We start from the raw sequence: 17,044 nt of genomic DNA on the forward strand, positions 1-17,044 counted from the left end.
TCCTGCTTTTAAAATAGCTTTCACACCTTGAGAAATAGCACAAGGTAGTGGTTAAGATGATAGAATCCTAGTTTGAATCCAGGCTCTGCCTCTTACTAGCTGTGTGTCATTGTGCAAGTTACTTGCCTATTTGTGTTTCAATTTACTCATCTGTAAAATGGCCATAATAATAGTACCTACTTTGTACTCTTTAGGAGTTGAAATTTACAAAGCATATAGAATAATGCCTGGGTTATAGCAAGTGTTTAATAAGTGTCTGTGAAACAAAAATTTTGAAAAACAAATGAATGGGTCAGAAATTCTAAAGTGTTTCCTGCAGGGTTTATACCATTTTGTCTTAATGATCAGCCTCTATAACCTTAATGCCTTTTTAAAAAGGTGTTTGTTGTAATGATCAAATATTGTATATGAAAGCGCCTGGTATAGAATCTGATGTGTGCATCTCTAGGATGGTTGCAACCAGATTTGTTTGCTAGATAATTATCAATGCTTGCTGTAGTTGGGCTTGAAATTTGTTATATCAGATCCATGTCAACCCTATCTGAAGATTATAGAAAAAACTCAGCCATTTGCCTTGCGTCTGCACATGTTGGCATGTCCTATTGTGGCCCCAGTGAACAACTATCACTTGTATTCCACTAGACACCTTAAGTAGAACTGCATCTTTCATATATATTTTATTGTAGTCAGTTCATGTATCCAATTCAGGCATGAGGCTACTCCCTTATATCTTGTTAGCTTAACTTAGTATTCAAGCTGGACTTGACCCCAATTGCCTTCTTTTAGCTCTCCACTCTGTCTCTCTTTCTCTTTCATCTGTCTCCTCTCTCTCTCCTGTGTGTGTATGTGTATATTTGTATGATCATTGAGAATGCAGCACAAAGCGTGAATATTAACTGTCCCCTTTTTACTAAATAGTTGCACAAGATGTAGAGAAAGGAAGACAGAACATTCTTTTATAAACTCCCTAAGTCCATAAATACCCCCACGAATACTTGTCTACCAGAGCCCAGCAAACAGTTTTTGTTTCGCAATTCGACAAGGGATATAAGTGGAAAAAGCCCAACTTGTTTTCTTTCTATGTAAGATCCAGAAACTAGCCAATGTTTACATGGCTTGCGGTTTAGTTTTAGGATTTTCCCACAGGTCTATTCAGACCAACTTGGCCAAAGGAAATGCCATTCACATAGCATTGTTTAGAGTGGCACTGCATGAAGCATTCGCTTATTAAAAATGTGATGGCCATTTTTTTTTTTTTAAGTGTAGGTTAGATTTGACGTGTCACCAGTTTGTACTCTGGAGAGTTTATGTGTTGGCAAAGTGAAGCCATCTAATTTTCAAATACTCTAATGAATATTATCAACTTAGTTGATCTTTGCTGTGTATGAGCATGTGCACGTTTCCAGGCATAAAAGAAAAACATAGGTTTTCTGTAAGCCACCTTGAAAGTAGCAACCTTCCTGTCTTCAGGAATACTGAAAATGAGAATTTAAATCTACCCTTTCTCTTTACATACTTTATGATGGGTGTCATTGTTGAGTGAAACTGTCTATAAAATTGTTCGGGTTAACCTCTGGCTATAGCTTCGGTTTGGGTTTCTCGCCTGGAACAAGTTTAAGGTGCTTAAGGAACAGAAGGATTTTTCCTGCATCCAAGCTTATTGTTCTTTGACACAGCAGGTGCAGTGAACAGTGTGAGCTAAGCAGCAACCACTAAGGAGTTTAGCTGCAGTGAGAAAAGCTGGGTTTCTGCCCTGATGTCATCAATAAGAACCTTGTTCCCGCTCCCAAACCTCATACTGTGAGGTTTTCATCTACCTATAAAGGTTGGTTTTGCTCAAACCAGATTAGAAATCAACTCTCTCTTGGCAGACTGCTGTTTGGCCAATAAAGGCAGGGCAGCTGTGTATGTGGGTGGGATTGAGAGGAAATCTGACCCCTCCCTGGCATGCATTTTCCTTTGCCCTCCATTTCTTACAGTAGGTGGACACAGAAAGGAGTCTGAGAGTCTCTGTTGCAGACTGCACAGGACCAACATTCAGCTGCCTTCAGATCTCTCACCTAAGTACAGCAGGGCCGTTCCCTATTTCATGTAAGGGCATTGAGGATCTGGTGGGGAAAACAGAAATAATGAAGAGAGGGTTTACTTAGTAGATGAGAAACCATCAGGCCAGAAGTGGAATGGATGAGGAGCAATTACTCAGTTTCTTTAATAAATCCAATAAAGGATTATAATAAATAATAATGCGTTACTGTTATAAGTTTATATCCTTGCCTTGGAGCTTGATTTGATCCTCTGAAGTCCTTCCACAGTCCCCACATGCTGCTTTTCCTGCTCCCACCCCTCGGTATTCTTTCCTCTTCTCCAGCTACTCCCCGGCATTACTCCAGACTGGGGACCTTCTTGTGTTCACAGTATGCAGTCGATCCGCATCCACCCCTGGGCCAAGCAGTGCCTGGTGCTTAGAGCATCCTTTCCCCAGAGAGCCTCTTATCCAACTCCCTCATCTGAGGTTGGAGTCTTTGTGCAAATCTTGTCCTCTTAATGTGGCTTCCCACCACCAGCATCACCCGTGGACCTCCCAGATCACACCTGATCTTCCTACCCTATGTTCTGTACTTTCTCCCACAGCATTTATCACCTCCTGACAGCCTACTTAGCTTATTTATCTATTATGCTGTTGCTTCTTTTCTGTCCATCCACTATCACCACCACCATCCCTTCCCCACTATAGATAGTCTCGGGGCAGGGATCTTTGAAGTTTTGCTCACTGGTGTATCCCGAGCACTTAGAAAAGTGCCTGGTACACAGTAGGGGCTCCATAAATACCTGTTGAATGAATGATGAGGGAAGCTGAAAATGTGTCATCATCACTGTTATTAACATTATTTCTATTATCATCGTTAGGTCAGGGTTAGAAATGAGGACACTGAGGCTCAGACGTGTCAAAGGACTTACCCATAAGACATAGATGGCAAATGCCAGATCTAAGTCTCAATCTGAACCTACCCAAGGTTAGTACCTTGTGTCTAGTGACTTCACAAAATGATTTAGTAATGTGGGATAATGTGACTATTTAAAATATAATTTAAAACATGATGAACAGCAAAGTGCCTTGCCTATCCTTTCCCTCTTGGGCCGCCCCCGCCCCCACCCCAATTCACTTGATTGGTATCTCAGTTTATTATTTTTTAACAGATAAATCTAGGCTGGGCACAGTGCCTCATGCCTGTAATCCCAGCACTTTGGGAGGCCAAGGTGGGTGGATCACCTGAGGTCAGGAGTTCGAGACCAGCCTGACCAACATGGTGAAACCCCATCTCTACTAAAAATACAAAATTAGCCAGGCATGGTGGCATGTGCCTGTAATGCCAGCTACTCGGGAGGCTTAGGCAGGAGAGTCACTGGAACCCAGGAGATGGAGGTTGCAGTGAGCTGAGATTGCGCCACTGCACTCCAGCCTGGGCAACAAGAGCAAAACTCCTTCTCAAAGAATAAAATAAAACCAGATAAATCTGCCACGATGAAAATGTTTATTTGTTGTATTTTAACAATACAACTGACATGTGTCAATGTTGCTCTGGGAAAGAACGATGTCGTTAGCCCACAATACAAGGGTGTGCTGTCACTCAACTATTTTATCATACTCATAGCAGTTCATATTCAGCATACAGTTGGACAGATAGAGTCAACACAAAAGCCCACAGCTGCTTAGATTCTCAGTGGAACGTGGACTGCCTATTATCTGGATTCTTGGTTGTTTGAGGAGCATCAGTTGAACCATGAAAAGCTCAAGTTTTAACAGTAAACAGAGCTTGGAATCCAGAGGCCACAGAGAGGAATGAGTGCCTACAGATCAGAGAGATTCGAGCCTGGACCGTGAGCTGTAAGTACAGACAGGTTTCTTGCATTGTCTCTTACCAGGGGATTTGTAAATAATGTCAGCAGGAACTTGTTTGCTTGTATACGCATTCCCAAATATTAGGAGCCACGTTGATCATTTCTGTAGATGTCATATAACCCCTCGGGCACAATCCAATGGGAGTCGACAGGAGCCATAGATTATTTCTTTGGAGGTGGTATAGCCTCATGTCCCCTGGTGTGCATTTACACACAGACATGCAGTCTGGCTCACTGGACTGATCCTTCCAGGCACAGAGAGCCCTGATGTCAGGTTGCTGGTTCTTTTCCTAAGGATGCCCCACTTGAAGGGCTCTTCTCTCTTCAAATACTCTAATACCCTAAATATGTATGGGCTTCTGAGAAGTAATACAATCCCATTTTAAACAGAAACAACAAGCATATTCCTTAGCGTGTGGCCTGTAGGCTAAGGTAGTGTGGACCCACAGGGAAAACCTTCCATGGTAAAGACGATGAGAACAGACTCCAGCTCCCTTCACCTACAGGGGAAGGGGCGCCTCCTCCTGCCCTCATTGCTTTGAAAGGTATATTGTTGCAGGTCGGGGAATTGTGATGAATTACAGGTAGGTGGACAGCAACACAAAAATCTGAAAGGGTAACTTATTTTTTCTCTGAATTTTTTTTGTTGTTTTGGTTTGAAGAAGCAAAGAGCTTATCTAATCCTATTTGGCATATGCAAATATCAAAATGAAGGTGTAATGATGATGATGAGGCAAGCCCTAAGTAAAACTGTGAGTTAAACACAATTATTTCCATTCTTCCAACCCTTCCCAGAGCTTCCCTCTCCCTTCTCACAGCCCCTGCCTTCTCTGATGAAACTACTAGGCAAGGAAACTGATTCCTTCTAAAGTCTTAACGACTATGTTCTCAACCAGAGAAAAATGTTGATCGTAGGAAAACAAAACTACACAAAGTAGGTTCAATAAAGACTGACTATAAGTGTCTAAGAGAAAACCGCAGAGGCATTCAAAGACAGGAAGCAGAGCATAACATGTGTGAGCTGACTGGGAACAAAACCAGAAGTGGTTTCGGAAAGTCAGAATCAGAAGACATGACCACACTCTGCTTTTCTCTCTACTTCTCTCCTGCCTCAATCAATAATCAATCAATCATCTCTCTCCTCCTCTCTTGCTCTCTCTCCCATTTCCTTTCTCCCTTCCTCTCCCATCCCTCTCTCATATGGCTTGCTTTACATGACCCAGTGAGGTCTGGCTCTATATGATCTTTAAGTACTTGCCATTATCTAACTTAAGTCTCTGCACTTCTGTTTTATTTCTAAAGACAAAGAGTCTGATTAGTCACTGGTCATTTCAGTGGATTCCGTCCTTCTTGGTCAATGGTGGGATCTGCTCCAATCATCTGTAGCCTGAATTGGGTGAAAGGGGAAGTGAAGAAATGAGGAAAGGACTTTGTCAGCCTGAAGGATGCAGGGCTGCCTCTTCCAGCTGTGAGCAGGGCAAGGGAAATTTAGCTTGTGTATCAGGTATTTATCAGCACAAAAATGCTGTAGGAAAAACTACCTTAGAATTCAGGAACTTAACGCCATAAGCACGTATTGAGCTCACAAGACTGAGAGTTGGCTGCATGGTTCTTCTGGTCTGGGCTGGGCTCAATCACATGCCAGGAGGTCAACTGGCTATCACCTCCTCCAGAACAGCCTCAGCTCAGACAACAGAAGCAGCTGGAAGCAGAGGTTCCCTGTGTTTCATTCTCCAACAGGCTAGCTCACACATGTCTCTTATGGTAATGGCGGAAGCGAAAAAGTGGAAACGGAAGCATTAAGGGATTTTCCAAGGTTCTATGTGGGTCACATTTGCTAACATTCCACTCACCAAAGCAAACCACATGGCCAAACTCAGAATCAAAGGGTGAGGAAAGAGATCCCACCTGTTTAGTGATAGAAATTCTAACATCACATGACAAAGCAGTATGGATCCAGGGAGGGGAGAGAAAATGGGACTGTTAATGCAATGGATCTCCTAATCATGGCAGCAAACGCACTGGCATGTACAATAGGCTAGTTTAGATATATATTCTTTCCCAGCAAAATTTGCATAAAATCTTTTTGATATTAATTCCTGATGCAAAATAATGAAATACTAAGGTTGGAATTTAGAAGCCCTTTTCAAATAAATGATAATTTTTGTTTCCAGGTAAAGCTAGATACATAGTATAGGAAGAACATGGAACCAAATAACAGAGGGAATTGAATTCTCCCCACTTCTCCCCCAGGACGCTCTTCCCCCCATACCTCCCCGCTGCCCCACCAACACACACACAACATTCCTAGATTTGTGACATCCTGCTAACTTACTGGATTAAAAAATGAGACATTCAACTTAATAGTAGGTTCTGAATAGCTCAAAGCTGAAACTGTGTGCAAGTAGCAGACAGACCACAAGCCAAGATGGCCCTGAAGAGTTGGAGGCTATATCATTGGTCCCCTTTTTTCCCCAGGTGGGGGCTGAGTTCCATTTAATGCAGTGGAAGCTAGTTTGCTTTTCTGCCAGGAATAAAAAGATTAAGGTTCTACAAGTGGTCTATAGTTGGCTCCTGGGATAGATGATTCAGTTTGGGGCATATTCAAGTCTTTTGCTCCTTTTCCTGGAATCATGGAGTGACAAAATATCAGGAATAGATGGAGTTTAGAGATAATCTAATCCAGCATTTCCCAAACTTCAGTCCACAACATACCCCCATTCACTAGTTTGTAACCTTTGTTCTACTCTTAAATATTTTTAGTTAAATTGGCTCATTTTTTAAAAACAATTTATTTTTAAAGATTTATGGTCACAAGTTGAAAATCAGTATCATTTGACATAAATAGAAGATAACCACAAAATAAACAGAATGAGAAACCCTACATTGTTGTGAAATTCTACCAGATGCTTGAGCTCAGTCTTTCCTAAAAAGGGAATTTCGCAAACATTAAGGAAGTGTTAAAGAAATAGTATGCTTAAACCGACACTTTCTCTCTGATGGCGTCAGGAAGATGGAAAGAAGCTTGACAGCGTCATCCCTTACTATTTAGTTCCGTGCTATTTAATGCCCTGCTTCTGTGTCCTAAAGCCCTCTTGGACTTCCCAAGCTGTGTGTCTGTTGCGCTGCAAGGAATATCAATAGCCCAACTCCATTCATTCATGGATGGAAAAACCAAGGCCTCCCACCAATTTCCAGTGGCTGCCTTTGTGCCATGTCATCATCAGTTAGCATCTTACCTAGTGTTTGGGTTAGGTGAAGAGAAAAAACTTAAGGCACAAAAGAAGTAAAAGGGGATGCTAGTAGATGGTGCTTTTGACTCTAGAAAGTTGGGCTTGCCTGATTTTCAGTGACCTCCGCTCTTCCTGTCCATTATAAGAGGATATTGGCAGTCACTTGCCAAAAGCAATAGAAAGAGCCTCATATTTCCACAGAGAAAACCTCTACCTGGACCCACCACAATCAAAGACCCTCAGATAAGGAAACTTCTAGAAAGATGTAGCCATGCAAAGGGAGGCATCTCCGGTTGTCTTGCCAAGGGAAAGGTGTCAGGAAAAGGCCAAACAGCAGCATTATCTCAATCAAATTCGTCCTCCCAGTGAGCCACAGCAGCTGTGCTAATGGCATTCTGAATCCTCCATAGTGAACTGTATAGATTTTCAAAAGGAGGTGGAGAAATCCTCTTTGTCTCGTTATCTTTTCAAGATGGATTTTTAGCTGAAAATCCTTTATTTAAAAAAAAATAGGATAAATGTAGCCAGATACTCAACTAAGCTCTTTATTCCATTGCCTGTGATTTGGACTGAGCTTTTGAAACATTTCTTCAGACAGGAGAGGAAGGGGCATTCTTCAAGAAATATTCCTTTTTCGCCATATTTTTAAGGATGACTCTGATTATATCAAACATCGGTTGGTGTTCCATTTTAAATTTCTCTGACATTTTAGGAACAAGATGGTGTGCACATTAAATAAATAAATTCTTCTCCCTGCATATTATAGGATGAAATCAAAAGGGCAAGTGTCTTAATCTTTGGGGTGGAGATGCCTGCACCCGATACCTCTCACTGGAACCTAATTTACCTCTCACTGGAACCTAATTTCTCTCTCTACCCTCTGAACTTTTAAGCTGTTCTGTGTACTTGGACTTCATCTGAACAGCTCAGGCCAAGTTATTCATGTTGATGGGGACAAGAACAATCAATGTCTAATGAACTGTTTCTACATTTGTTCATAATTGAGAGATTCCTCTCAATCCCATGTTGGCTCTTTCTTCAGAGGCACCAAGGAAAGGGACTTAGTAGCTCACCAGGCTTTTGTAGACATCCTGATTTTGTTCTTCCTGGCTCTGAGATACCTGACAGGGACCCTGAAGCTTTCTGAGCCTCCCTACTTCATATGTAAAATGGGAAACATTAGACCTATCATGTCAAAATATACTAAAGATTAAAATGAGGTGATACAAGTAAAGCTCATAGCACAGGGCCTTCTATTTAAGCCTGCAATAGGTGGTCACTAATATAACATTGGCAAGGCCATGTGAGGTAGAGCAGAGTACATATAGACTTTAGGGTCAGAGGGTAGTGCCCATTTCTGCTTTATTTGTAATTGTATCTTCACTGCCAGTTGCCACTGGCACATTAGCAGGAACTCAGTATTTTTTGGATAGATGGAATGGTTCTGGCATTATCCCATTATTAGCTGTGTGGTCTTGGGTAAGGCATTTCACCCCTCGTCACGTGTTTCCTCAACTGTAAAACAAGGACAATGCATGTCTTACAGAGCTGGTAAGATGAAACACAATGGCCAATGTAATGTGCCCAGCATGGAGATTGCCACATATTATGCTTTCCACGGATGTTTATTCTTAAATCTCCACTCTCCATCACTTTTGACGATCTCAAATAAGGAAAAAACTAGGACCAGGATTTTCTGGGAAAGCACCATTTTTAAAGCTATCTTTTAAAATAGGCAGGGGGCAGGGTCCTCAGGTCCAGGATGTATGTGGGGGAATTCCATAGCCCTTTCAGGATGGTCCCTCGTCACAAGTATCAGTGTCTGAAATAAGCAGGATGTCCTATTCTGACCCTTTTTGGTTCCTGGGCAACTGTGAGGTAGTACAGGGCAGGCTTGAGGAGGATCCTGAAAAGAAGAACATCACCGATCTTTCACCCCAGACCTCACATTCCCATTTCTACAGAGGCTAAGAGGAAGGTCCCTTCTCTTGCGTCAATTTCAGTTGGTTGGTGTGCTTTCAGGAGTTTTGTCTTGAGAAGGTTTCCAAGGTCATATCTTGGCTTAGAGGGAAAAAACATCAAGATTAATTGGCAATGTCTGTCATGGATGCAAGATGGGGTATTGTTGGTTTGCCATGGAGATTTACACAACAGCGTCTAGAGGGAGATTTTCTACAGCCTTTGTCAAAGACCAAACCTATTGCTTTAACCTTGGCGATTACCAAAAGCCAAAAACCAAAAAATCTATTTTTTCCCTCTGTCAGTTTTTTGCTGTCACAGGAGCCACCCTATATTGACAGGTCATGATGACACTTGATGAGATCTTGACATAAATAGGAAAATAGACACCCAGTGAAATAGAGGAGCTGTAACTCACAGAAATGCCTGACATTGCAGGTCACATGTGCAGTGTGTGATACCCATGTCTGCAGGCATTCAGCAAATGTTTATTGAGCACCTAGTACGTGCCAGGCAGTATTCTAGAGGTTGTTTAGTGAACAAAAGAGACAAAAATCTTGCCCTATGTGGCTTGTATTCCAGTAAGGGATGTCATTGACTTGTTATTATAAAAGTTTATGTATGAAAAATATTTCAACCATTGGAAGACTATGCTCCAAAACCTCCACAACATATATAGGGAGGGCTTTCTTACTATCATCCATGTACTGTGGCAGGATTCTACTTGAACAACCTATTAATTTGTTCCAGAGCCCAATCATCCATTTCTACTTATTAATGCATAGTTAGCAGAAATAGCACTTCCGGGCTTCTGCCATGTGATGGGTCAGTGTGACCCCCATAAGTAAACCATAGAGAATCTGAATCTTCAAATGTTTGATCCCTTCTAATTTGCCACTGTTGCATAGATGTAGCCTTCCCACTCTGTACCTGCATGTCACCTTGAGGCCCCTACGACTTCATCTTAAGCTATGACCAGCTTCTAGAATAAGTTTTCTTCACTTTAACTTTGGCCAGGTGCTTGGCCAAAGTTTCCCAGATGCATTAATCCTACAGTTTTGATAATAGGTCTAATCTGTGTCATTAGTTTCTGAGTCAAAGATCCCAACTGGACAAAATTCGAGCTTTATCAGTATAGGCCCCTTATTTTATACTTTGGGGAAGAAGGGGAGAAGCATGGCCTCTGGCTCCTGGCAATAATTTAACCTTGGTATCAGATCAGGTTTTACATCCCATGTTGCTCCTTCCAATCTTTCCATGCCATTCCAAGACTCCAAATGCAGTCTCTTAGGAATGAGGCACCCAAAATATGAACATCTCTTATTACTGGCTTGTGGACAGGGGCTAGAGGTGCGAGTAATCATATCAGTCAAGACTAATTGCAAGTGACAGAAACCCAACTGAAATTTAATCTCATGGTTTGTGTGACTGTAGAAGGCTGGTTTTAGGCATGGCTGAGCCAGGAATCAGTTTCTGTTCTCTGTGATGGCGTTACTCTTGGGCAGGCCTTCTCTACTTGGTAGCGTTACATTGTATTGTGAAAAGAGAACTTCTCTTTTATACTAGTTTCAGCAAAAGTTCCAAGGCTGATGCTTATTGAGCTGATTGATCAGGTGTGTGTCACATATGTCCATCCCTGAACCAATCACTGCAATCAGGGGATAAAACACTGATTAATCTTCTCCTAGATTTGGCACTGAAGTTCCTTTCACCCATACTTCACGGACAGAGTGGACAAGGGGTGGTTCCACAAATGGAAACTAAGATGGGGAAATATACACCGGGCAGGTGGAACCAGCCAATATCCACTAAAGGGACTCTGTACTGACTGTCACCATGAAAGAGGGAGGTGACAACATGCCACTTGGTATGGAGGTGGTACTGACCATGCATTTGCCTCTTGCAAAAGGACTGAGAGAAAAGTCACCCAAATGTCAGGTCCCAAAATCAGGGAAGGAGGAGGCCTGGAGAAGTCACCAGCCCACATTTCCTAAACATCCACCCATATGCCATCTTGGGTGCATGTCCCTGGGGCATTTCCCTGGGAATATAAATCTCCAGATAATGGTTGGTGCCATATGACAATCCAGATAATTTATTCCCCATCCTGGAATCTGCTGCTTGTCAGAGCTTTAAGGCACCAGTTCATCTTCATCAGTGGTAGATATCTGTAAGTTTGAGTCATAGCACTTTCTAAGGCAGGTAACTACCCAGAACAAGGACATCATTAGAAACCATTACAGACCAACATTTTGCATTAACTGCTGCATATGATGCTCACTGTTTCTTTGCTGATATTACCAAATGAAGGCTGTTTCTTATTCATTTTTACTGTCATTATCATGGTAACAAGGATCACCTAATTCATTTACATTACCCCTATTTCTGTAGAACCTAGATGATGTTCCTCAGGCTGGTCCTGATTACAAGACTGCTCTGTATGGCCAGGCTAGAGGGACTATAGCAGTTCAAACGTGAGTGTTTCCTCAGAACCCCCATCCAAGCTCATATCACACAATAATGCAATGTTTTGTTCCCTTTCTATGTCTCTACTAAATTGCGAGTTCTTTAAGAACAGGAAGCATCTAATTCCCAATATACCCTGTATTCTGCATATTATAACCACTCAATACATGTTTGTAGAGTAAGTACTATTCTTAGTGATTGCAAAACAAAGAGGAATAAAACATAGTTCCTAACTGAGAAGCTCAAAGTCTATCAATTACAGAAATAACAATACTAATGACGACATCAGCTAATGTTCATTGAGTACTATGTGCTGGATACTGAACCACATATTTCGCATGCATTATCTTGTGTAATGATCTTGACAGTACATTACTTGACAGTAATATACTATTATTACTCCCATTTCACAGATGAGGAAGCTGAAGTTTATGGACAAAGCTAAAGTCCGATCATTTGAAAATGGCAGAGTCAAGGTTTTGGGGGAGTTTCTGTTTTGAGACAGGGTCTTGCTGTGTCACCCAGGCTGGAGTCCAGTGACACAATCTCAGTTCACTGCAACCTCCATGTTCAAGGTTCAAGCAATTCTCCTGCCTCAGCCTCCCAAGTAGCTGGGACTACAGGTGTGCACCACCATGCCTGACTAGTTTTTGTATTTTTAATAGAGACGGGGTTTTGCCATGTTGACCAGGCTGGTCTTGAACTCCTGACCTCAGGTGATCCCCCATCTCGACCTCCCAAAGCGCTGGGATTACAGGCATGAGCCACTGCACCCAGCCAGAGTTGGGGTTTGAACTCTGGTCTGCCTGATTATAATACATGTTCCTAACCACTAAATTAATACTACCTCTGTTAAAGCAGGATGAGTAAAAGGTGGGGGAAGTTGGAATAAATTAATACTCAAAAGATTGGAAGGAGGCTCCCGGCGCCAAACAAATCAAATCCAAGATTTGATTTGTTGACAACAAATCAAATCTTCAATAAAGATATTAAGTTTCTCAGGAAGGTACCTAATGTTAAAAAAAAAAAAAAAAGATATTAAGCTGGTCTAATATTTTAATTAGTGAGGGCCTTTGAGGAACCAAGCAGAGGAACTCAGTAGAGACCTGGAAATATGTTGATGGCACTTTCTTAAAGCCCATGGAAATGCACGTGGACCACTTGAAACAAGCAAGCACCTACCGTTCCTTGTTTCCTCTCTCAGCTGGGCAGAGGGGCCAAGTGGAGGAAGGGTCTTCATGGCCTTCTTTCAATATAGGGTCAAAAAGAGCAAAATAAATGAGCTCTGCCTCTCACGAGTTCATTTTGCCTTCTCTCAGAATGGAGTCAAGAAATGGAGATCAGGGACCACATTTGTAAAAATCGTGTAAGTTCTCTAACTTAACCCCAAGCAGTTATTTCTGCTCTTTGTTGGCATCTACATAGAGATCTCAGCAGGAACCAGAGGAAAGGGCAGAATAAAGGAGTGACCAGACTACCAGACCGTTAGGCTGGGAGGAAGTGGGTAGAGTAGGTGCGAGAAGCTTCTCAGAGGAGAGAAAAACAAAGCAATGATTCCATGAGACCTGTGGCCAAGTGGGTAGCAGAAATGCTGAAGTCTGGTTGAGTGTAAGAAGATTCCTTGCCAAGCTGAAGGCAGGATTTCTGGAAAGAATCTAAGAAAGGAGCTAATGACCCCTCAGAGCTAGGACTATGCATCACAAGTAGGCCTGCGGAGGTGTGGGAAATGTCTATTAGTGTCCAACAACAAGACTGTGTCCCCATGATCTCCTGTATTTATGCAACATTTGCCTGTACAGGTGCACGTGGATGTGCTGTGTGTATGCACTGAGCCAGGCAATGGGAAATCTTGAGGAGCAACTTTCCACCAGGAATCTTGTGTGGAATACAGACAAGTAAACTGGCAATGGTGATACAGTGTGAGAGACCCCCAAAAGGGCAGGCAGAGGGTGCTCTGAGATTGTAAGGAAGATACCTACCCAAGTCCTTGCTGGATGGGGCAGCAAGGGGGCTAGGTGGGCTTTGGAAAGCCAGGTGAGCACTAAAGAATGAGCAGGATTCACCAAGGTGAAGCATGGGAATGGGAGCAAGGTAGCAGAGGGGTCTTTTAGAAGCCAAGAAGCAGCATGGCTCAAAATCAGGAAGGAAGAAAGCACATGGCATTTCTAGGAACTGCAGGAAGCTCAGTCCAGTTTGTGCTCAGAAGGAGAGGTGGGAGGTGGCAAGACGTGGCCCAGGGCCAGGCACTCTCAGAGTTTGACTTCATGCCGAAGCCAGGGGACCTTCATTGCTGAGTTTTCCTTCTGAGGGTGGAAATGATCAGGACCTCTTACAGGGCTGCCTTGGGTGTTTAGTGCCACAACTGCTGTAATAAAACAAGATTCTTGCTCCTCAAAAATGCCTGATTCTGCATCCAATCATCTTGGCAGGCAGAACCAAAGGAAGCACTTTGGTCCTCTTTTCTTGGCCATAAAAACCAGGTCTTGGTGTCCTAATGTTATTAAAATCCTCATAGGCTGAGAAGATGCATTTTGGGCCTCAGAGCATGTCAAAAATTACGTAATTCTTCCAGCCTAATTCTAGCTCAGTGGGCTCAACTTTCATGGCAATTGAGAATTACCTAGAAAGTTTTAAAAAGAAATGCTGATGCCTGGGGCACCCTCAGGGATTCTGATTCAATTGTCTGGAGCCAAGCTGGGCATTGGTATTTTTTAGAGCTCCCCAGGTGATCCCCAGGGCAGCCAGGGTTGAGAATCGCTGCAGAATGTGCAGCCTAGCAACGGAAACTCTTGAGAAAGGAACGGACGCCTCTTGCCAGGTACTCCAGCCGAGTAGATTCTGGGTCAACTTTTCAAATCTTCCTGGCAGATCATCAAAAGCAGCCTGTGGCAACTGCTGAGACCTCTTGGTGCTCCTCCCACTCCCCCCCACCCACTTTTACAGGTAGATGCAAAGAGCCCTGTTCTAAAGCTATTATAGGAGGCTGGAGAGGAGGGCTACCTCACCCATGCCTGGCACCTCACAGCATCATCTGGCTCCCTGAGCCACATTGTGCAGCACTAAGAAGCTTTGTCAGGGATTTTTTTTTTTCTTGCATTTACCCGGAAATTCCAAGCAGGCCTCATTAGCACATTACTCACACTCAGCCAATCCCACATATCACCTTCCTCCTCACCCCCACCTCCAGGCTTTTTTCTCCCCCATTTGCCCATTTATTCACTGCAGTTGGATTTTGTTTCCTGTGCCCTGAAAAGCACACTTTTGGAATGGAAATGCTGCTGGAAGAACGGGGGTGGCTGTGAGCTCCACGATCGCGGCCCATCACCCCCCATTGCCCTCCTAGTGAAATCCCATCCATCAGGAGCACAGAGCGACAAGCCCTCTAACTACTTCCCAAGGCACTGCCCTGTGTTGTTCCTTCTGTACCGAGACAGCAAATCGTTAGCTGGAGCTCCCAGGTTGTTTCTGGCAGCAATTAACAGCTGCCCTGGTGTTAATTCCCGATCAATAGGCCCAAGATGCTGCTGCTCTTACAGCTGGCGGGGTGACAGCCTCTACAGCACATTTTGAAAGTAACTTGCCAGTGGTGGGACTCTCTTCTCCTTGGGCACACCCAAGAAAAGTCCTCACGAGGCTTCAGAAGGAGTACCAAGTGCCACTCACCTAGTGTGGGGGCCTAGCGGCAGGGTGAGCAAGCAGGTGGCTCCACCCCCCTCTTCTGGTCAGGTGATAACTTCGGGAGACAGTGGAACCGAGGCCCCGCACTGCCAGAGTAGCAGCCCCTCGAGATATTAATGAAGTTCTCATTTTTCAATTTTGGCTTGTTTGGAACTTTTTTCTGTTTGAGATGGCTATGTATTTCTTCCATCTAAAACCCTCATACAAATCCATCTTCTTTTTTTTTTTTTTCTAATGCAAATTGCCAGTTTCTCATTTCTTGCCTGTGTTGCTCCCTCCAGCTCCCTGTGGACAGAATGAGACCCGAGAGGATGGTAAAATAATCCAGCTGCCTCCTTGCAAGACAGGAGCTTGGATCGTGCCAGCCATCATGGCCTGCTACCTCTTAGTGGCAAACATCTTGCTGGTCAACCTCCTCATTGCTGTCTTTAAGTAAGTGGATCCTTCGGAGCACATGGGATGGATGAGGATAGCAGGGGTGAAGGGGAGTGGATGCTTCAGAAAACAGTGGGTTTTTCTCACTTGATTATCTTTGGTCTCTATTTTAGCAACACATTTTTTGAAGTAAAATCGATATCCAACCAAGTGTGGAAGTTTCAGAGGTATCAGCTCATCATGACTTTCCATGAAAGACCGGTTCTGCCCCCACCCCTGATCATCTTCAGCCACATGACCATGATATTCCAGCACCTGTGCTGCCGATGGAGGAAACACGAGAGCGACCCGGATGAAAGGGACTACGGCCTGAGTAAGCTTCATGCGACAGCGCAGCCGCCACAATTCAGAAATCTCTACCACTTCCTACAGGCAATCATGCAGGATCACATGGCCACCTAGTTCCTCCCGCCTCCTGCAGGTTGCGGACAACTCTGAAGACTTGGAGAGGACTGGGGGATAAGGGAATTGGCTTGAATGAGAAATAATGTCAGAAAGAAGATGGTAGAGGCTGAAATTGAGCACTCTTAGCCTCATGTCTTTCTCAGAGAGATACAATCAGCCTCCAGCAGGGCTGTTTTAGCACCTTCATAAGTTCTAAGTTTCTTGCTTTCCAGAGATCTCAACCCAAAATACATCAACTATATTAATATGCCACCCAAGGCTACATTGTATATAATTTAAGCAATAATTTCTGGACCTATAATTTTTTTCTGATCTTAAACATTTTCCTAAACCTTAGGGTTGTGCCTAGATTGCCTCATGAGAAGACCAGCCCTCCTTTCTGTTACTCAGAGGACAAAACAGAAGACCCTTCACCATCCACCTTCTAGCCCAGTGTTTCTAAAAGGAGGTTCTATTAGCACTGAGGTGGAACAATTCCTTGTTGTGTAGGATTGTGCCACACATTGCAGGAGGTTTGGCATATCCAGCATCCACACATTAAATACTAGTGACTCCCACAGATTTCCTAAATACCCCTTGGGTATCACGCTCCATTAAGAACCACTGGGAATCCAGTCCAATACCAGCAAGCTCCTACAGTTTCTCAAAGTGTGTCAAACAGGCCACCTACATCAAATCTACTGAACAAGAGCCTCTGGGATTATAGCCCAGGAGTCTACCTCCCTCTCTATGGTCACCAGTATACCTAAGGTTTGAAACCAAAACAATTTGGTCAATAGCTTCTCTAAATCTGAAGCCCTTAACACCCTCCCTGACCTTGCAATGCCCAACTTCTTTTTAGACATTAAAATTAGAGAGACCTGGGAATTCCAGAATTCACTGTTTTCATCTGAAACACAAATTTAAGCAAAGAGAAAAGTTGGAGGGGTCGGGGTGGATGACCTATGAAATAAACCCTAAGCTTCTCA

At 43.3% G+C, this 17,044-nt stretch overlaps 1 protein-coding gene and 1 long non-coding RNA gene across 5 annotated transcripts in view; one reads left to right on the top strand and one right to left on the bottom strand.

Annotated features, from left to right (window-relative positions):
- Positions 1–17,044, top strand: part of TRPM3 (transient receptor potential cation channel subfamily M member 3) — a 332,704-nt gene that overhangs the window by 292,259 nt on the left and 23,401 nt on the right. For all 4 annotated transcript variants that reach the window (XM_033237111.1, XM_033237115.1, XM_033237113.1 and 1 more), the window contains 2 exons: positions 15,518–15,668; positions 15,785–15,984. In XM_033237111.1, the coding sequence (XP_033093002.1) occupies positions 15,518–15,668; positions 15,785–15,984 (351 nt within the window). The remainder of the gene's footprint in view (positions 1–15,517; positions 15,669–15,784; positions 15,985–17,044) is intronic.
- LOC117098481 overlaps positions 1–17,044 on the bottom strand; it is a 129,878-nt gene that overhangs the window by 39,254 nt on the left and 73,580 nt on the right. The gene's annotated exons all lie outside the window — the stretch shown is intronic.

The sequence above is a fragment of the Trachypithecus francoisi genome, unplaced genomic scaffold, assembly GCF_009764315.1.
Source record: "Trachypithecus francoisi isolate TF-2019V2 unplaced genomic scaffold, Tfra_2.0 Lachesis_group16, whole genome shotgun sequence".
Classification (NCBI taxonomy): Eukaryota; Metazoa; Chordata; class Mammalia; order Primates; family Cercopithecidae; genus Trachypithecus; species Trachypithecus francoisi.